A 22367-nucleotide genomic window follows, 5' to 3' on the forward strand; every position below is an offset into this window, starting at 1 on the left:
AAAAGAACTTGTCAAAATTTGAGCGTTTTCAGCAAAACCATGCCTCGTTACTTTAGGAGAGAATGTACCCCGAGGGGGGCAGCGAGGTAGCAGCTGAATTTGGTATGGATTCCGATGGCTGGTTTTCTTTGAGCGATTTGAAGTACTTGGTAAGGTGGAACCATACGGGATCCTACCAACTATATCCAGGTAAAAGGACACTTTGGGAAAACTTTTGTTGTTTTTTCCTGTTTTTACGACTTCAAGGTACATCTTTGAACATCTCATTGCCTTGATAAAAAAAACCACATACAAATATCTCCTATCTAATAATACTTACACAGCACGGAAGATATTTGTGAGGTTCTTCCAGATAGCTGTGGACACAAGTGTCTTCTCCGTGTTAACACCGCGGTGAATTGTTTCACGTAAGCCTGATAACTAAGCTTTGTTAATTACTTTGTAAATCTTTAAAAGCCTTACTGTCAACATAAGTTCCGACAACTCAGATGTGTTTGCTTTACTTTAACTAATTCTCAGCACATTGTTCAGGGATGGATAAAAACTGTGGCTTCTCAAGATGGGACTTTGTGCTTTTCTCCTAAATGTATCTCAGGAGGACTGAAGAATCTTAGTTTTTTTTTTTTTGGGTGGGGGTTGGTTTTATTTTTGCACCCTTGCCTTGAGCTTCCAAAAGAATGTATTGGCTTGCATAAGGTTTAGGAGGCTTTCCAGGGTTACCGAGATATCTTCATTATGAGTTGGAAGGCAGTTGACTTGGGTCCATGGTGGTTCCACGCTGCAGCTCTAGAACTTAATACTTGAGTCCAAACTATACAGAAAGTCCCTTTTTTTTGGAATGGACCATGGGTGGATGCTGGAGGCTGGGGTAAAAAAACAATAAATCGGTGTACTTTTGTATTGTGGATGGATTTTTTTATCTTTAAGATTGTTCCATTTGTGAAGATCAGTCTCACCTAAAAGCAGTGACCGTAGGTAACGAGACACTGCGTTATATCTACACTTTGCTTCCTCCTCGGCTTGATATCTGTGTAATCACGGCGCTGTTTGCTTTCCTGCCACTTGATAAAATAAACAAGCAGAAATGTCACCGGCCAGTAGGTAGCCATGTTGAGATGGTAGATTGGGCCCTTGGTATGTTCTTATCAGAAAGGAAGCCCAAGTTATAATGTCCAGGAAGCAACTTGACAACAGGTATCGCTGGGAATGATGGGATCCAGGGCTACGAATATCCCCGCGGCTCTCTACGCGTCACCGAGTCTATTTTTAGACTTGCATACCATAGTACATTTTACAAAATTCAGACATTATTGGACCAGTATTTTTGTAGGTTATTACCTTTTTATTTATATAGCGCCAACAATCTACGCAAAGCTTATTACGAGTTCTATCTAGTTATCAATTTTGTGACAATGTAGAAAATGCACGACATAGACTTCGGTTTACAAAATATTCATAAGTCAAATATGTCGGTTTATTATACTTTTTTTTTTTTTTCGTTTTTAAATTAAATGCATGTACAGTGCAATTTTTTTTATGCGCTGTATCATTTTTTTTTTTTTTTTTGAAATACGTTGATAAAGGTTCCAGAATTGGGATGAAAGGAACAAATTGTGATGACATTAATTGCACGGTGAAAGGGACTGATGTTTGCTTCTTGCTTTTTTTGTGATGTCCGTTTTGTTGAAGTTTTGGGGTAATTTGCGTGTATCACAATTGCCCTGCGCTAAACTTTGTCAGTTCAAAATATGAAAAGTTAAGCTTGGAACGGTTATTATGTTGTAGGTTGGAAACGGTTTAACACAAAAAAAGTGTTATTGACACAAATCTTTAATTATTATTATTTAAATCTTTATCATTAATATCTTGTAATTTTATTAATTTTAACCTCTTATGTACAGTGTGTGTTAAATGCTTAGTGCTATCTAAGGTGTAAGAGTCAAAGGAAGCCAAGCCATAGTTCTGGAGTAGCCAATAGATACATAGAATGTAATGGCCATTGGGTCCATCTTGTTTGCCCATTTGTCTAGCCGCTGCAAGACCTGGTGACGAGGATAGCTTTATTTTCATGCTCTACATTCTCACGCGTATTACCCCTTTTCTATAACTTCCGCTGGATGGTAATTCCTTGTATACACCACTATAGAAGAAATACCTTCTTGCGTTGCATCTAAGCATCCGACTTAGTTTTAGAGCAGTGTGGCTCATTACCTCTTTTGGAATCCCATCTCCCATGGTTCTCGGTCAGCATAGGGCTTATAGGCTTTCTGGGAATGACGGGTAAGTCTACCTTAACTTGATCCGGCCTCTTTAAAGGTAATGGCACCGCGAGTACCTGAGGGCTTTGCAGCTTGTTGGAGTGGCTGTTTTGAGTACAGTTGGCTGGGTCATGGAAGATGCAGCTACTGTCACCAAATACAAACCTGACCTTTATCATCTGACTGTAAACACTTCACTCCATGACTACTCCGTAAAAGAGCTGCCCGTAGGCTTCCTGACGCTTCTGCTCCCTGCATGCAATCCCCCTTCGCTTTCAGGACTGGCTGCCGTCCAGAATGTGGCGGGGATCAGGGTCAGATACATCCTCTCGGCAGGGGACTCGGGAAATGTTTGTTTGCTACAAATACCTTTTACAGCAGCAACCAGATCGCAAATATCTTAAAGGGACAGTTACAAAAAAAATCTCACCTGAGCTGCAGCCACCCACCTTCTCCATGGTCTGATGATTCTTGCCCCAGATGAGCTGCTTGAAGCAAGAAAGTGCCCCCGTTGCATTTGAGGAGAGCACGTTCTGTGCATGGGCATCCGAATCCCCCCGGCCCGCAGCGTTCACACAGCCAGGTGGTTAGTATGTAATGCGTAAGGAGCTGTTTGGCCAAACGCATCTCCTGCGTGACAGCTGAGGGGCAGACAGATGAATATGGGGAGTCTGCAGAACCCCCCCCCCCCATACATTAGCAATAGGGACACCATATAAATTTAAAGGGACCTCTCTTTCGTCATATGCATTAAAGCGCACCGTCCCTTAAAAAAACCTCATATGGTCTATTAAGATATAGAAACACAATTTTATAGGTATTTTTGTGTTGGTTATTGATTGAGACTTAGTTGGTTGACGGATTCCCTTTAAAAGAAGGTTTTGTCCTGATTTCCCCTCCAACTCCTCATTATATAAAATACAGCCCGTACCGTAGAGAATTTTGTACGCAGACAGTTTGCATTCTTCTTTTTTTGTCATTATATTGAAGAATACTCTTGGGCATTTTATTTGTACATTAAATCTCTCTATGAGTACACGCTATTCCACATGTTTCGGGCTTTCGATATATGTAATGGCAAGCGACGGACCATGTCTGATCCCAGAACCTGCGCTTTGCCAATTGTCAGCCTGTGTAAAAGACTTAGTCCTCCCCGCTTTCGGTTGCAGTGTTAAATGTCTTGGCAGATTTTAAATAAACCCTAATGAAAATAACATGCCGTGTCGTCCCCCCCCCCCCGGATCTAAAAGCGAAGGCCTGCGCAGGAGACTCATTGTTGCGTGCGGCGTGTTCGCATAATGATAGGGTTTCACCCCGGTCTTCTTTCTCTAGTCACGGTGATTGCCCATTGACTGCCATCCTCGAGATTTCTAAAGGGGGGGCGGGCGCAATTATCCTGACAGTCTTCTGTTTTGCGGGTCTGTGGGCCGCGTGAAGACTTGATTGCTTGTTGTCAGAGATGGCACATCCCCTGTATTAGATCACAAATGCTCTCTAAATACGAGGCGTAGATACTGTACTTCCAGCCGCCTTTGTACTTGTGAAATGATTTCGTATGGGGCATTGATTCCGCTGAATCCTGGCTCTATCTTTTGTACTTGTGCATGCGCTTTCAATAATGAATAATAGGTTCATTTTAACCCGACCATGCGCAGGGGCTTGAATGGCTTTGCTGATTTTGAAAAGTTCGCTCCAAAGCGGGGAGGGAAATTTATTTCGCTAAAAAGCCACGTTAAGTGTTCTAGCCAATCTCCGAGCAGCTTGTAGAAACATTAAAGGGGCAGTTTAACGTCCATAACACCCTTTTTACGGAAGAAGACATATTAAGGTATTCTAAATGAAAATATAACTATAGGACTTAGAAGCTGCAGTCCTGCTGCTGCAGCTGCCCTCCTCCCTCAACAGTACGAGGATTTTTGTTTCCAATGCATTTAATTATATAAAAAAAAAGTGTTTAAATTCAACAAGTTGGAACAGCATCTTTACCTGAATAGCCAGCCACGATGGGGGAAGCATTAGAAGAAGAACAGGAAATGTGCTACGGTACATTTATATAGCGCCAGCAGATTCCATAGCGCTGTTACAACAGGGGACAATGGAGATATTTAGCACAGACTATTTAAAATACAGTAGCTGCTCGATTATAAGACGACCCCCCAAATATTAATATTATAATATATAATTTAGGAAAAAAAAGAAAAAGCCTGAGTATAAGATGACCCTAAAGGGGAAAAAAAAGTTTTACCGATAAATATTCACATGTAAGCTATTCTTCATATTTAATAAAAGCTATGATTGAGAAAAATGTTTTTTAAAACATCCTTTAATTTGCCAACCTGCCCCCAGTTATGCACATCTGCCCCTAGGCTTGCCGCTCACCCCCCAGATATGCCTTATACCCCTCTATATGCCACTCTGCGCCCCCCCCAGACGTGCCCCTCCCGTGCTCCAGACTCCCTGGTGTCTAGTGGGGGCAGAACGTGAATGTCTGCGCTATGCGAATAGACAACCTCATGCAGCGATCGTATTCATTAAAGTGCATGTGATGGCCTGAGTGTCCCTCTACAGGTTGCGTAATAGGGTGTCTGTGTGCGCGTTCATTGTTTTATTGGTTGCCGGCGAGGTTGCCGTGCCCCGGAGCGATGAAGGCTTCGGTGCTGGCGTTCCGCGTGTTTTCATAGCCTTTTGGCGGTGACGGTGTTGGCGTTGTTTGCGTCATTACTTGACTCTTCAGGAATTCTCCGGGCCGATGTTTTGCGTCTTTGCTGATTTTGTCATTGTTGTTATGATCTTTAAATGAATCTTTTTGAGTAACTGACGCTTCGCCGTGTGAATATATGCAGCGTAAACATGGCTGATATCCCTAATGTGGACATCTACTGATCATAACGCGGATATTTGTCGTAAGATCTTGGTCCCTGACCTTTTCGTAAATTACCCGCTACCTATGTGTTTGAAACGTTGTTATCATACACTGCCTTCTTATTTCTTTATGCCATATATGCTCCAATATTTTATACGTTTAAGACTAGGTTTATTGTATTAAAAAATGTGGTTTTGTTTTTTTGCTCTGTGATTTCCCTTTTTTTATTTTATTTTTAGGTTTTCACTTTTGTTTTCTGATCCCTGTATTACTACTTCTGTATTCCGTTGTCGATTTGGTAGAATAACTACCAGCGGGTACCAAGTCGGACTTTCCCGTCTTGTAAAGGAGAGCCTCGGGGTAATGCAGAGAGCATCCCCTGATACTCTGTATCTGTGTAGTGTCTGAAATGAGTTGAAGGGACAGTTTAATGTCCCAGACGCCCAGCCTGTAGACAAAGGCGTATTAAAGTACTCTGCCAGTAACCCTAACCCTTTAATATGCCTTCTTCCACCGTGAAAAAGACAAAATAAAAGCACCTATGTGACGTGGTCCGGCTATTCTTGCCGCTGATTGGCTGCTTGAAATCAATAGGAGTACTTTTTACGCACGCGTACTCGAGTCTGAACATGTATGCGAAATAAATGGTGTTCTGTATTCTTATTGTATCATGGCGGCCAGTGAGTATAGAATTCTTCTATAATGAATTCTTCTCTCTTTTCCCCCCAGAGCTGAATAGCACCGAGCTAAAGGGATGCATCAGCGAGAACAGTTTAAGCAGCAATGCCAGCCTTCCGAGCGTGCAAAGCTGCCGCAGGCTGGGCGAGCGCCGGGTAGCCAGCTGGGCTGTGTCTTTTGAGCGGCTTCTTCAGGATCCAGTCGGTGTCCGGTACTTTACCGTAAGTTTCCTCTACGTATTCCAACGCGCTGTTCTGTCTGCCGGCCGGTTTTAAGCAGCTACAGATTTTTGCGGCACTAAAAGTCACATTTTGAGAAAAAACAGTGAAAAACGATGTAGTATACGGTGTTCTAACAGTCACGTTCTACGTCTGTGCGCATATAATATCTATCGCTTCCTTCTAGGAGTTTCTAAAGAAAGAATTTAGTGAAGAAAATATTCTTTTCTGGCAATCCTGTGAATACTTCAGCCGTGTTCCAGCGCATGACAAAAATGAGGTAACTTTTAAAATATTTTGTGTAGTTGTTACATTTTGTTTTATCACGAAACCGATAAACGCTACAATGTGAAACGCAATCTTTAACAAGAAGACTTACAGAACGGACTGTCCGGCATCTAGATACCTTGCGCTTGCTAGGGGTCAAATTGTTCTGTTCTAGAACAGTTTTGCAAACATGGTTTGGTGCTTAATTATTTACTTTCTTTTTTTTATTCAGATTTCTTACAGAGCCAGAGAGATATTTAATAAGTTTCTGAGCAGCAAGGCAACCACCCCAGTAAACATTGATAGCCAGGCCCAGCTGGCCGATGACATCCTCAACGCTCCGCACCCCGATATGTTTAAAGAGCAGCAGCTTCAGGTATGTGTGTGAGATTTGAGGGCAATTCTCTAGTTTCTGAGTATACAAACCAGACATATTTTTTTTTATTCCATGTTGTCATGGAGTAGCGGGTCCATTCACAGAAACGCTTTGTATTCTGGCTACTGATATCCTGAATTAGATTCTCATTGATGAGCATTCCTGGGAAGGTCTCCTTCGGGACGTTCCGGCACGTTTTTGTCGCATTGTATAAGTTGCTTCATAGATATCGGTAGCATTAATATGAATGATCTGTTTGGAATTCCAGATTTTCAATCTGATGAAGTTTGATAGCTACACCCGGTTCCTGAAGTCCCATCTGTATCAGGCGTGTATGCTGGCCGAGGTTGAGGGACGCTCCTTGCCTGATCCTCAGGAGATTCCCAGCAGCCCTGCCTCAAAGCACAGCATCAGCTCGGAACGGTCCAACATCTCCACGCCGAAAAAGGTATCCGACCACATCCGTTCCTCAAATCCTTCCTCAAAACTCTTCATCCCACGCTTGGTTACCACTCATTGGGCGCACCCCACCATTGTGGCTGCATGTGTGCGCATGTACACCTTCTGGTAATATACTGCTTTGGTCATTGACTTGAGTAACATGGCCCTAGGTTGTAAGAAGTGGCAACGTGCCTTTCATAGTTCTTTGCACGAATCCTTTTGGACCAAGGAAGTCTTGTCAGAACGATGGGTCGGGCAGTAAATAATTTTTATGATCGTTATGGGGTCGTTGTGATATGAAACGAGGAACATCTGGCGTTCCGGCGGATTAGAACGTTTTGGATGTTGTACGCCGGGATAATGTTTAAATGTTTCGTGTCTTCTGTATACGCGGTTCTAAGGCAGGGATGCATTGCACGGGCTGTAAACATGGAAGCCTTTTGTAAATGGTGCGCTGCGATCGCTCCAATCCAACTTTGGCAGCTCCGCGTTAAAAAACATTCTCCTTATCAGCCGCTGGCGCATTTCACGACACACGCACGCAAGCAAAACAAGATAAAACATCCCACGTCAATAGATCAGGCATTGTTACGAATCTGCTTTGCTCTACTCCCTTTTTCCTGTGTGCAAGCAGCAGCTAAGTAAGAAAAACAAGTCCGGAAGATCCCTCAACGAAGAATCCGGGGGAGAGGAAGATGCGGATAGGAAGAAGAAAGGGACGTTTTTCTCCTGGTCTAGAAGTAAAAGCATGGGAAAATCACAGAAGAAAAGGGAAAACGGGGATTTTTCCAATGGTAAGTATTATTAAATATACGATAAAAAAAATAAAGTGCTGGTTAACTCAAAAATCTAAAAGTCAATGGGCACAGGGGTAAGGGGTAAGATCGTGTTTGGTGTACGGTGTATTTGTTGGAGAGGACGAGTGGATGGATGTCTACCATGTTGGGTGGGAAAATTACAGAGACGTATTGTGACGAGATGGTGAAGAGTGAGTGTTGCGTAATAGGGAGTGGGAGAAAGTGGGTTTGGGAAGCGATAACGAACATGGTTGTGAATTTGACGGCAGGTAAAAAGCGTTCGCTTTATCCTGGGTTTTCTGTGTATCACTATTATAGACTCGTTATTCGGTGTCTTCGATGCAGACGCCATTGTTTTAGCCTCTCGAGCTGACGGCGGCCATTACCCATTTCTCCTACAGATAGCGCCGTTATGAACGGAGGGTCTGGACGGAGGCGCGAATCTCTGGGCTCCGTGTCCTCTTCGGCAAGCCTTGAACTGATTAACGGCGGCATTAATGACAACGTACTCGAGGTAAGGATTGAAACGAGGGCTTATCCGCCCAAGCCTTGTAATTCACGGGCTACAAATTCTAGTAACCGGCTGTAATCTGTCGCATCTTAATGAAACGTCTCTCTGCATTGATCTTTCTGCGAAGAGACGTCTCGTAAACAAGTCCCTCTGCTGTCTAATGCCAGAGTTTGATTATCGTAGCCGAGGTTGTTAAAAAGTAATTTGTAGTTGAAGAGATTGAGAATGTTCTGCATTCGTATTCCTGCGCATTAAAAGTCCATGGGACCTCATTCACCGTTATGGAATATTATATACATAAACACACATGCACACCCTTTAGTAATATTATATCACCGTACTTTTTAATTTTTTTACAGTCAGTTGGGGGCATGGTGAGTGCCCCCAACATTTACATTTTATGCTCGTGAGTGAAAGCTGTGACCGTTCTTATAAATGTGGCTCTGGCATAATTTTGTGTCTCTGGCATAAGAGAGAGGATTAATGTAGGGCGGCCATATCCATAATCCGCCAACACAAAGAACTCTGGGAGGTGGTGACAATGCCTCGTTACGCGGTAATTCTGCATATAATAGGCCAGGGCTGATATCTGTGTTGGGGGGGGTATTTTAGACATACAAAGACCACCATCATGCTCTGCGCCATTTGGGATAAACAATAAGATGCATAGATAAATTTGAGTTAACAATCTGCTTGTTCTGCCATAGATATTAGGGTTGTGAATGTGATTCGGTTACACTGTGATTGAGGTTTATAGTGTGTGTTCATGTATATTATCTACTAGCAGACCTAAACTAGCATTCAAAAGTTTGGGGTCACTTAATATCCTTTTTTTTTTTTTTTTTTTTTTTTTATTTATTTTTTTTTAATAGCAAATTTTGTCGATTTAAAATAACGTCAGGTGGCTGAGAAATCCAGCGCAGATGGTGTTAATGTTGTAAATGACTATTGTAGCTGGAAATGGCTGATTTTTATTGGAATATCTTCATAGGGGTACTGAGGTTCTTTATCACTCCCATCACCCCTGTGTTCCAATGGCCCTTTATCACTCCCATCACTCCTGTGTTCCAATGGCCCTTTATCACTCCCATCACTCCTGTGTTCCAATGTTGTGTTCACAAATCCAAGTTTAAGTTTAGAAGGCTGATAGGATAGAAAACTCTTTCACGATTATGCTACAGCTAGAAATGTCCTTGCTTTCCATGAAAACAGCAAATCGCCCCCCGAAGAGTACTTTTACACAGTAGTGCACATAGTGTGGTTTATGATCGGTGGAGCTTCCAGCTCTTGTGTTATCTGCTGCCGCTTGGGGTTAATTCACAACAGCTGGAGAATGGCAGAGGTTAACCAACTTGCTTTATAAATGCCCTGGTGAGCCTCTCTCATTATAGCGCATGGTTAAACCAGCGAGATCTGTCATGGGACATACTGTTTAGGGCGCCTGTTCTAAATGGCATTCACGCCGTGCACTTCCAATACTTTCTTTGTCCTCCGCAGTTCGAGTCGTCGCGAGTGTCTTCCTCTGCTCCAGACAAAGAGAAGTCTTCCAAGCACTGTTACATCAGTCTGCCCGACGGATCCTCCTGTGCCGTGGTGGTTAAATCCGGCTTCTCAATTAAGGAGATCCTCGCCGGGCTTTGTGAGAAACATGGGTTCAACATTGCAGCGGTGGATCTTTTCTTAGTCGGTGGAAGTAAGGTAATGCATTGCTGCAGCACTTCACTTACACCTGCTTTAATATATATATATATATATATATATATATATATATATATATATATATATATATTAATCAACACTCTAGATACCCCCGGGCAACCATAACACGTAAAATCACCGGTCCTGCGATGGGTTTTATTGCCCAAAGATGTAACAATTTTTTAGCATAATAAAATGGAACCTATATTGAGGAAAAATTCTAACTGGTAAACAGAGTAAAGAAATTTCTAGATGATGTTTTTCTTTACATAATGTTGATATCTAACACATCTAACTGTAACTTGACCAGCACAATGTACAGATCGAGTGATATTCTCTATTGTGTTTTGGTAGTATGAGTAGCCAGGGATGATGTTAAAGTAATTATATAATGCATTAAAATCTGTGGCCGAACAGGTGTCGGCCCAAACCCTCTGGCTACCGGTAGGGCACAATACAAGCCAATACAAAATTAGACCCCGAGAATTCTTAAGTGAGCCAGCATTGGAGCCGGCTGTGAGTATTTAGGCCGTGTGTAATGGCAAGCAGGAGACTTCTTTGTGTCTAGTAAAGTTAAGGGGGGGGGAGTATTGCATTAATTGCAGGAAAGACTAAATGATCTCAATATGTATAGCCTTGGGGGAGAAGGAAGAGAGGGGATGTGATAGAAACATTAAAATACTTAAAGATCCTACAGTGGGACGGTATAGGACTGAAGGTCATAGTCTAAAACTAGAGGGTCGTTGTCTTTCCTAATGTAAGGAAGTTTTACTTTACGAAGATAGTGGTAGATAAGTGGAACTGCCTCCCTGCTAAAGGTAGAGGTTAATACATTGTGGGAATTTACACATACATGCATAAAAATGTATGTTCTACTCCTTGAGGGTTAAGCAGCCCCTCCGGTACCCGTAAGATTTTAAGTTGCCCGGTGTATTAACCGTTTGCCGACGGCCGTGGCTGTAAATCGGATCGTGCCCTCCGTGTAGTAGTAGCAGGCGGGTCCGTGAGCTCTGTGTTTTTATACTTTGTCTGCCGCAGCGTGTGATTTATGGTACGTTTCTGTTTATTTTGTCTCTGTGGGTAATGAAGCCTCTCGTACTCGGCCAAGACAGCAGCATTTTAGAGTCCCGGGATCTAAGAATAGAAAAGCGTACTTTATTTCGGTGAGTAAAACAAAATGAATCTAACAAATGTGATGTAGATGTGAGTTGGGCGCGCGGAAGCTTTTTCCATCGCAGGCCCTCCTGGCAGAGAGACGATTCCCTTCCTGTCTGTATAATAAATACATTTCACTGTAAAATCCTTCTTCTCCGTCTCCAGCCGTCCCGCGGGGCTGCGTTCTACCAAACAATTACTTTGCATTATCCGGATTCTGTTTTGGAGTCTGCATTACATTCATTTGTATCTAATTTACCAAAATGGAACCGGTTACAAAATCCGAAACGCTGTTTATTGGATCCGAAATCGCTTGGCGGCTCGTGTTGCGTAAAATATAATGAGTGAAATGTATACTTTATCCCTCTTGTGTATATAAATATTTTTTAATGCATATATTTCATTTTTTGCGTAGGTTGGATCTTGTACCAATTAACAGGTCTGTGGGGTTGAAGGCCAAGCCGACTAAACCGGTGACGGAGGTTCTGCGGCCGGTCGTGTCAAAGTATGGACTGAACCTTAACGACCTGGTAGCAAGACTTGTAAGTGTCTTTTCTTCTACTTTTCAACTACTTTAACCCCCTTAAGGACCAGGCTGTCTTTTTATTCTTCTCTCTCTTTTAGTGTACCCACACAAGTTATATATTATGTTTTCAGAAAATGGAAGATTCCAATATTAGATCGCTTTCCAAGCTTATTTAATGCCATGACATGCCAGACACGTCATTGGTCATAGAATGACTGTTTTTCTGTGATGTGCCTGGCATGTCGTTGGTCGTTAAGGAGTTAAAGATATGCAGACTGGTTAAACAGGGCATCCTATGGGAAAAAATATTTCTTTGAGAATTAAATACAGTGCTGTGTACAGTATTTACTGTGTACAGCACCAAGGAAAACTTAGCTTTATGAAATTTCTTTGCAGTAAAGGCTCTCTATCTGCAGTCCTGGAGGCTGCAGTTTGTCAGTAGTGATATTTTGGGTGACTTTCCCGGCTCAAACAGGGACCTGACGCTTTACAGCAATGTAATGAAGTCCTGCTTTTCTAATACTCTGAAGTCTTCTCCTTCGTAGACTTTCGTTAATCATGGTGTCGGGCTGGGGATTAAGACTGTGCCATTCTGTTGTTTACCAAAAGGCGATAAAGGAGTGACCTTTGTTGTATTTACTTAGTTTTTGATGCCAATGATAGAAAAATGCAATGTGCGTTACTCTTTATGTTCAGAACTGTGCATTTTTTTCACGTTTTTGGAGAAATAGCTCTAGTATCTTCATTATAAGAGAGAACGTGGCACTGCATTAATTCACTTTTGGCTTTGCAAACTCTAGAACAAGCTCTGCTTTGGTTCTGGGCTAAACAATAATAATTTTCCAGACAAAAGAAGGCTTTTTTTCTGCTGCTGTTTACATTGTTCCTAGTTTCATTGAGAAATTATTTGAATATTGGTTCTAATCATCTTGCTTAATAAATATATCGAGATATTAGGCATGGCCAGGGTTCTGGTACTGTGTACCCCAGGGGGGGCAAGCCCAAACTTTAAGGCCCAATAATGCAGTTTCCCAAAAGATTAGCAAAGGCAACAATGCTCAATGCACACAGAGGTGCCCCCTATAGAAACAGGCTGCTTAAAAAGAAAAGCATACCGTCCGAGAGTAAATGCGGCCTAAAGCCCTTGGTACCTGACCAACCCTGGTGGATATATATATATATATCTATCTATATCTATATATATATATATATATATATATATATATATATATATAGATATATAGATCTATCTATCTATCTATCTATCTATCTATCTAGATATATATTATATATATATATCTATATCTGCGGGGGGCAATTGCCAGCCTCCCCCTGGACATGGCACCTTCTGGAGTTATCCGTTATTTTTAAGTCCCTCATTTATTTAGTAAAAAAATCTTGGTAAACTGACCTCGGCCAACTGAAGAAAAAAAAGGAAGGGACCCTCTTTATTATTTCCTGCGCGATGTTCTAAGTTTATTCTCCAGCCCTTCCTCGATCGCCAAACAAGTTTCCACACATCCTCACGTGAACAGATGCACATTTATCATTCAGACGTGACCCACTTGTGCACTTTTCGTGCCGGTGGGAGAATGCCGTTGTAGACCGCTTTCAGGGAGTATCGGAGGATGTCTGTCTTGAAAAGCAACATTCCGTTGGTTTACTATGTCGAATATTCCGCTATCACACTTCGCCCTGGAATTGTCTTTAATAAATACGGCACATACCATTATTCTTAATGGAACACTTTCTCCCAAATGCATCTATTATCAGTGAAATAACTATAGGTAACTTGAAACTAATTTTTTTAATGAAATTATTATTTTCAGGGTGATGAGGGTATTAGAGATGCATTAGTGAAGTGCTGACCGTACGTGAAACGAATGTACGATTCGGAAGCTACAGAGCTCTGAGAATGGATCTAATTATACTGCACAGTTTATATATTATTTATTTAATGTTATTTGGTTTTCCAGAGATCTTGTCCTTTAAAATCTAAAATGTTGTGTTTTTTTTCTGATGCCTCAGAGTGGAGAGCAGGAGCCTTTAGATTTGGGGCTTCCCATTTCCAATCTGGACGGACAACGGGTTGTATTAGAAGAAAAAGATAACCTTAAAGGAAAAGGTGAGAAAAACAAATCCTCCGCGCGATCCTGTGTTACCTTTCATCTACGGAATTAAAATGCCGTCAGTTTGGTTTCGCAGAACGAAAGCATCTTCGTAGATGTGATGGCTTCCCTCAGTTTTGCCATTTAGGGGACTGGGTGATGTTGTTGGCTAGTTAAAAAGCCGAACGCCTAATGTTCTTATGATCCAATCCCTTTAATGACTTTAAGAGCCATTTATTTATATATTTAAGAATGTGGAAAAACATATATACAATTGTAATGAATGTAAATTTTTTACTATTGTCTGATTGCAGATAAACAGAAGGCGTCGGGTTCAAAATCAACCCCCGCGGTGATCTACAACTCCAGAAATAATGGGGTAATTAGGATTCCTCATACGGTATTCTTTTGTCTTGAGTTTCTAAGATCTTTTTGCATCTGGAGTGTTGCTTGCGGTGCCGCTAAACTTCACTCCTTGAGGGTTCGGAAGCACACCAGGTGTTGGCCCTTGGCATGGTGGGTAGATTAACAATGTTAGATCTCTGATTATCCATGTAAATTGTTTAATGGCATGCTAATTAGAGATGTCCTACATCCTCAGCAGGATTACTACCCCGAGGGTCTAGCACCTGTATTCAGTAATCTGGGTGAACGTTAGTAGGAAGTGCACTTCTTTGACGGCTGAAGCCCCGCTTCCTTCTTATTCTAGGGAGAAGACAGACCTTTGGTAAAATCTTCCTCCATTAGACTGAAGGGAGAAAACGGAAAAGTAACGAGGGATCCTCGACTATCAAAGAAAGACGAAGCCCTTATACGGACGGGAAGGAAGAAGCAGCAGAAAATTAATTTGGATGAAGCTGAAGGTGAGCACGGAACCTTTTCACGCTTTTAGTATTCCAAAGCTGTGACAATGATATTGAAGCGTGACAATAATAAATCCGAGTTTAGTTCCGCACCTAAATTCTTCCTACAGCTGCTCCGGTCCCGCCGACTCTGTGTATATACACGCCGTATAATTTACTCAGCTGTCTTCCAGTCCAAACTGTCCATTTCCTGGTGGCTGCCTTGTGTGAGGTTTATAACCCCAAACGCATTCTAGAATCCCGTCCACCTGGATTATATTACCGAGAGTTTATGAAACTCATTGGTGGTTTGAGCTTGTATTACCCAGACCACTGTAGTTTGACATCTTGCTATTGATTTATTATTATTTAGTCGTTCTGTTCTTTCTCATGATTGCTCATATCATCCAACTGTAGGCCAGTCCATGCGGTATTGTATTTAGGTTGGGTGTAAATGGGACGGTCGCAAGGGAGATCTTTTGTCTTCCGAACAGCGGCTACTTCCCCGTTCCCTTAACCCCAGATCTACTTCCAGACCAGTATATGCCGCAGGGCACATGGCTCATCATAATGCCCCAAAGAAAAGCCCTTCCATTGGAGAACCATTGAAGCTGTTTCTGTGTATGCATACAAGAGGTCTCCTTAGACCCCGAGAATTCTTAAGTGAACCAGCATTGGAGCCGGCTGTGAGTATATAGGCTGTGCGTAATAGCAAGCAGGAGACGTGTTTGACCAAAGACATCTCCTACAGGCCAAGGACAAATAATCCAAGGGGGATGATACGGTTAACACACATATGATTGGTGGAGTGTCCCTTTTAGAGCGGATAAACCTCATTCTGACATTGTAATATTTTTTTTTTTCCAGCTTTTTTTGAGCTGATATCAAAAGCTCAAAGTAACAGAGCAGAAGATCAACGCGGTCTTCTACGGAAAGAAGATCTAGTTCTTCCAGACTTCCTGCGCTTGAGCCCGGCTGATCAGGTCTCTTCCACTCCAACAGCTGTAAACGGCAACAGAAGAGCTGAGCAGAACGACGGATTTGATAAAATGACTCCTTCCTCACGAGCATTGCAGGCCGGAAAACAAGAGTCCTCGAAGAATGGTGGTGATAAACCAGTCAGACCCAATTCACTGGATAAGAGAGACAAATCAGACTTTCTGCCGCCTGGTTCTAGGAAACCTTACGTTCCTTTCAATGCTCCGCTGTCTCCAATTCTGCATATACAAGAGCGGAATATCCCCGCCCGGGAGAGACCGTCAAGAGATTCTGAAAACATTCAAACTGTAGAGGACGATAACGTAGCAGACCTCACTTTAGTAGCCGAAGGAGACATTAGCAGTCCTAACAGCACTTTACTGCCGTATCCACCAACCCCGCCATCTGACCTGAGTAAACTCTCGCAGGCCAACTTTTCTCCCCCACCTCCAGTCACTGGTCAAGATTATTCTGGATATCAGAGATCAGGTATTTCTAGATTTTAATGTCTCCTTGTGTAGTGCCTCCCTTTAGCGTGTTTGTGTTTTTATCATTATTTCATTTTTCTTCTTTTAAGCAGACTTTTGCACTTTTTAAATATCGCAGCATTGCACATTTTTATTTTTCAAGATTTTATTTTTTGGATTTAGTTGTATATTTGAATTATGTTCGGAACATTATTTTACTGGTTTTTTTTTTATTTGTTTTTTGGGGGGGTGGGGGGTTAAAAATCCACTGACGTTTACATCTTAAGTTTAGGATTGCCAAAAATGGCCAGATTTAAAGAAATAATATATATATATATATTTTTTTTGGGGCTTATCCCTGTTAATTTTCAGAAAGACACAGCCAACATTGTAATAGTTTTTTTTTGTGTGTAGCTGTACATTTTATCAACCTCTGTGACTCCTAATTGGATTTTTCTCCCATTAGCATGTATTCATTACCGAAAATCGATTTATTTTAAATATTTTCCTCCATTCTCGGATTAGTGCAGCTATATTAACCCTTTAAAAGTGGTGCCAATTATTGTTAGTCCATGAAATGACCACCGGCATGCGTTTCTTTTCTGCCAGTGAAAGCGATGACCTAGACAAGGTGCAATAAATCCCTTTTTATCCTGTGATTTATAGTTTTTGTTTTCGTTGTATTTTACGATGGAAAATGGTATTTACCCGTGTATATAAATGTAAATATCGTCTTTGATTACCATATATTGCCACCGTTATTTTCAGATGCCTTTGAGTTAGAACAATTTTTGTACTTTTTCTCATTTTTCCTGCATTGCAACTTTAGATCGCCATTCTCACGTCTCTTAACAGTAATGTAACCATCTAGAATTCCCATTTGGCTATATTTTGTTTTTAAATCCATTCATTTAAACTTTGAAACAAATTTTGGTAGACGAAGGAAAAAAGTGCCTTTTTTTTTTTTTGAAGCATGTTGTGTGTTTGAAATGTGTTTTAATACAGTGATCTATATTGTGTTTCTAATAAACCAACCATTTCTAACGACCCTTAAAGGAATTCTACATGCAGCATCCCTGAAACCTCTCATCCTTGCAGCCATTGATTTAACTCTTACAATCCCTAATGTTCAATGACATGAAAGGGTTAGTATCTGGCAGCTTTTTCCTGTGTAAATAACACAAAAATGTGTTCATCAGTATTACCACATTTTATAAAGGTGGTGTATACACACACACAGAAAATTAACCTCTTGATTACCTGTAAGGACCAATCTGATATACGGATTAAACGATGAAGGGCCAGGTCTGTTGTATCTGGGACAGAATCATTTTGTATTGTAGAATTCCTGGAAGGGTGATCATCAAAGCATTTTGCACTTGAGAGCTTGATGTGATCAAATGACTGCATGTAAAGCTGATGCTGTTTGATCTATACACTCTGCTAATCTCCCTCCGCTTTGTAGAAAATCACGTGTGCATACAGTATGTTGTCTTTCAAATTGTAATAAACACTGTCAGTGGACTTGGTTTCATTCTCCATTCTCTCTTTTCGAAAACAATTAATTCTTTTCTTACAATGTCCATAATCGGTCTGTTTCATACCACGAGTGAGTAGGTATAACACAGATTTATAGAACCAATCACGCTGCTGTATTGTCGAATCTAATCAGTGTGCCACAATTCTGCATGCATGGAGTCTATTTCATATCATCGCACGGGTTTGGCAGCAAGACATTGAGACACAAAAGCTCAATAATGATGATGCCGTTCAACGACACCAATGGAACTGGTAGGTTTGGGCCATGGATATGCCCTCCTGGTACACATTTATCCTTCCGTGGGTGTCCAAGAATTGGATACGCATGGAAACTTAAACAGGGACTCCCACCGTACTCTTACAGCTTTTTGTTATTGTCCTGTGGCTGTAAGGAGTGCGTATATAAAATGTCTCAATGAACCGGGAACTTTTATCATTTAGTTGTGTGATTCACACAAATATTCACGTACCCATCACTATTTGAGAAGCCTTTTGGAGATTGTAACATTACTCCGGCTGTGCCACGCGACGCAGCGTACCACTCAGTCACATAAATATTTATGCCGCAGGCAGCACCGAGCCACGTATTGTTGCAAAAATAGCAAAATGCTTCTGTTTGTGATAATACGCTGGCTTTGTGTCCAGCTTAGTCTGGTCCTAACTCCAGCTAGGAAAGGCGATGGGAAAATAGGAACTAGGAAAGGCGTAACAAAATCCTACGCAGCACACATTGCAAGGTGCCACGTACAGAAAACAAAAAAACTGGGAACGCCCTTTAAAGAAAACCATTACATTCAATTTTCTGCTGTTGGAAACAACAAATACATACCTTGGGATCGGCTTTACTCAAATCCAAGTTAAGAGATATTTGCCAATATATTTTTACCCTTAGTAATAACCTAATTTTATTTGTTGAAACCTATATTTTAAATTAAACACATTTAATTAAACTGTATGAAATTTTTGCATTATAAACACGGTAGCTGAACATAGCTTCCGGTAAATTCTATTAGTGTGTTTTTTTTTTATGGTGCTGTTCCTTGATCAAAGGACTATTTATAGACCTTGTTAGAGAGTATATAACGTGTACGTTCGATTTCAATATTTGCATTTTGAAATGTTGGCGTCATCAGATGTTATAAAACAGGGTGATCTGCCCGACCAAGTGCACGTAATAGGTCATTAACATTGCTTTAAGATTATTACCGTATTTCCCCAAGTATAAGATGCACCTTAATTTTGGGGGCCGAATAAAAAAAAAATAAATTACATAGTTATTGTACTAGCTGCCTGAGTGTGATTGACGTTAGCTGCTAGCAATTGTTAGCAATCGCACTCCTATCATGCTCAGGCAGCCAGTACATGCACATCACTTTCAGCCTCCCTGTGCCCCCTACACACGGATCCATGCTAACACACACATTCATTCATTTACTCCGCTGTTTCCCTCTGCGTTGCTCGAACAGGAACAGGAACTGAGCGGAGTCATGTGATGCGATGTACATTCACGTGACTCCACTGGGTTCCTGTGTCGCCGTGACGGATCAAGAGACGCTGCTAAACAAAACAGGTAAGCAGCAGGTCCCCTTTCCGGTCCCCTTTCTAGTAAAAAGAAATCTACCACCACTGTATGAGACGCACCCAATTTTTAGACCCAAAATCTTTCGAAAAAAGGTGCGTCTTATACATGGGGGAAATACGGTATATTCAGAGATTGTGTTGGGGGCTTGCAGAGTTGCTTACTGTTCAGTTTGCATTATCATTCGATTTACAAAAAGTGTGCAGTCCTGGAAAAAAAGTTAAATAAAACCTGATAAACGCCCAGCAAATTAATTGTAGACCCGGCGCACGTTCTATTGTAAGAGCGGGGAAAAAAGGGGGGTCAAAAAAAATAAATTAAAAAACTTGCATTAGGGGAAGCTGCAGCACAACAGCCCCCCCCTGTGGTTCTGTTTTCACATCACTGATTGGCTACTTAAAACAGCCGTTCAGTGGCAGGAAAGCTCTTCCGCCGAATCCTCTCATGCATTTGTAAGGGGGGGACGCCACGAAAATGGGGCCACACAGCTGTCATTGTGAGTTCTCAGAACGCTGGTACTTGGCCAGATATTGGCTTCTTCAGAGCTTTCTGTAAAAAGCATCAGAGATTCCCGAGATACTCATCCAGATGTTGCAAACTTCTAAACATAAAATAAATGTTGCGGATAGTTTTCAGGAGAAGTGAAATTATTTTAGTCTCGTCTAAAAACTCCCTTTTTTCGGTTTTATTGTCTGGAATGCGACCACTTTGGAGGTTTAAACCTCAATGCAAATGACTTGCAGACGATGGCGATAGATGTTGTGATGGAAAGGACATGTTGCGAGATAAAACGAGTACGCTGAAAGGAGTTGGGCCAGCTGCTCTGTTTGTGAGTATACATGTCCTTGGAGTGATAAATTAGGAGATCGGGGGAAGTAAACATTACAGTCAATTGTTTTTCAAGGCCTTAAAAAAGCAAGTAGTGGAAGATGGTCTTGAGATAAGGCCAATTGGACAAACCGGAGAGGTCGTTCATCACAGGCTTGTCATTCCAACAACACAATTTCCGTAACATGTATTATATGACCCCGAGCAAAAATCACAATGCCTGGCGTTATTATTCACCGATTCATTTTAACCAAAATCAAACAATAATATTATATCGTACTATTCTGTAGTATTTATTCTGCAGATCCCTGAAGCAGATCTGTGCTCCCCTTCTACTTTCTTCTGCATCGTTTGTTCGGCAAATATCTCTGTTTATACCTCTAATCAGACGTTCCTCTTTCCAAACTACCCTGTTGAAGGCAGTGAGACGCAATAGTGATTTACCGTGCTAAACGTTCCTAACTGTAATAGTATGCGGCAAAATATGATATGTTTAGTTTTCTCCCTTTCAATTAGAAAGAGAAAAAAGAGGAAACATGCCATGTTTAATGATATAACCAGGAAGCATTCGGCCATCTAGACTGCCTGTGTTTTGTGCTGTAAAGACTTTTAATCAGTCCTTGGTCTTATCTTAGATTTAGGGTAGCTTTATGCCTATCCCATGCCAGTTTAAATTCCCTTACTGTTAATCTCTACCACTTCTGCAGGGAGGTTGTTCCACTGGTCTATCACTGTCACTGTCAAATCACTTTATACATCACTTCTCCCTCTTCTCCGCTTTATACGGATTGAGATCCTTTAGTCTTTTCTGGTACTTTTTATCCTGCACCATTTTAGTATCATTCCACATAACTCTCATCTCCTCTTTGTGGAGACGAGGTCTCTGAACAGATACCAGACCAGAGATTTGCAAAGTCAGAATCGCTTCCCTCTTTTTTCTATTAACTTACAAATATCAGTCTTACAGGTAAGTCCTTTTCAGTCTTCTGGCTATGATTATTAGAGTACATCCGAGAGGGGGACAGCTTGGTCCTCTGGCCTTAAGGTCATGTAGGATGCGAAGGCCAAAGCTCTTACAGAAACTTCTGGTATTGTCCTCCAGGACACTGAGCACTTGGGTGTACTGCGTAGGGGCACATTTTTGGACCTCGCAACTTGGCCAGTAAACATACCGTTAAAACACTTGGACCCTTTTAAATTGCCCTAGCCAACGGCTGGTGGGTAGAAGAGAATTTTTAGGACACCAACCTTGGGACATTCACATGTTCCACTGGCACGCATTCGGGTTTGTTTTTGTGGTCATGTAATGCTGATTTTCATAGGAAAGGTTTTTGAAAAACACCGCAATGGAATCGACCGCAAAGGTAGGCACCAACATAACTCATGTGGACATTTACTGGGGTCTGTGGTGGTGGTTCTATGGGCCTTCACAAACCTTGCCATGGACACTGGTGTACTTGTATAGACACTTTCCCTATCCTGGGTCTCTGAAGATTTTTTGGATGGAGGTGGATGTGCTATGCCTTTTGGCTGTCATCTCCCTTGAAGACTTCAATGGGTCTCCTGTTGCATATGCCATTGTTGGGTGGGCATCCCCAAAAGACAAACTGGGGTCCTGGTATCCATTGTGGCTCTATCACTTTGAAGCACCGGTTCATTTACCACAATTGACAATGACAACGGGAAGCAGTAGGCTTCATGGGGGGGGGGGGAGAGTAATTAGTAACTAATAAATAACCTTATTTTTTTATGGACTTTATTGTGGTGAAAACTGGTTGCAGACTGCCCAACACCAACAACACATAAAGCTTGACCGTCACTATCGGTACAAATCAAGGACCTTGTTCTTGATGTAAAAATAGATGTTTATCACGTATCCTTTCAGGCTTCTTTGAACTGTATTGTAGTTCCCAGGAACGCCTGGCATTGTGACCAGTTGGATGGAAAGTTTAGATAAGAGTTTGCTATGATGTCTTCAAGCAGTGTAACCGCTTTCTAGTCCAGACATTGTAAATCACAAATAGTCCGTGCCCGTAAGACATCCCCTGAAGGCGACCATTTAACTGGATAGATGCAGCAGTCATGGGAAGAGGCATAATGATGGCTGTCATTGATGACCAATCAATTGGAAAGAGACCTTTTGAATACAATGGAGGTTACGTATGAAAATGGTTCTTCAGATTGGGCAATTTCATTGATTGGGCAATTTTCATCGTGTTGAAAACCCCACTTTGTAAA

General features: G+C 41.6%; 1 protein-coding gene across 2 annotated transcripts in view; it reads left to right on the plus strand.

Annotated features, from left to right (window-relative positions):
• Positions 1-22367, plus strand: part of RGS12 (regulator of G protein signaling 12) — a 61516-nt gene that overhangs the window by 36336 nt on the left and 2813 nt on the right. The window contains exons 5-17 of one of the 2 annotated variants that reach the window (XM_053458229.1): positions 5851-6020; positions 6205-6297; positions 6517-6660; positions 6929-7108; positions 7733-7895; positions 8300-8412; positions 9907-10107; positions 11197-11270; positions 11678-11804; positions 13817-13913; positions 14211-14275; positions 14606-14759; positions 15606-16205. In XM_053458229.1, the coding sequence (XP_053314204.1) occupies positions 5851-6020; positions 6205-6297; positions 6517-6660; positions 6929-7108; positions 7733-7895; positions 8300-8412; positions 9907-10107; positions 11197-11270; positions 11678-11804; positions 13817-13913; positions 14211-14275; positions 14606-14759; positions 15606-16205 (2181 nt within the window). The remainder of the gene's footprint in view (positions 1-5850; positions 6021-6204; positions 6298-6516; positions 6661-6928; positions 7109-7732; positions 7896-8299; positions 8413-9906; positions 10108-11196; positions 11271-11677; positions 11805-13816; positions 13914-14210; positions 14276-14605; positions 14760-15605; positions 16206-22367) is intronic. The other variant, XM_053458230.1, reaches the window with a different exon arrangement.

This window comes from Spea bombifrons, chromosome 1 (assembly GCF_027358695.1).
Source record: "Spea bombifrons isolate aSpeBom1 chromosome 1, aSpeBom1.2.pri, whole genome shotgun sequence".
NCBI classification, from domain to species: Eukaryota; Metazoa; Chordata; class Amphibia; order Anura; family Pelobatidae; genus Spea; species Spea bombifrons.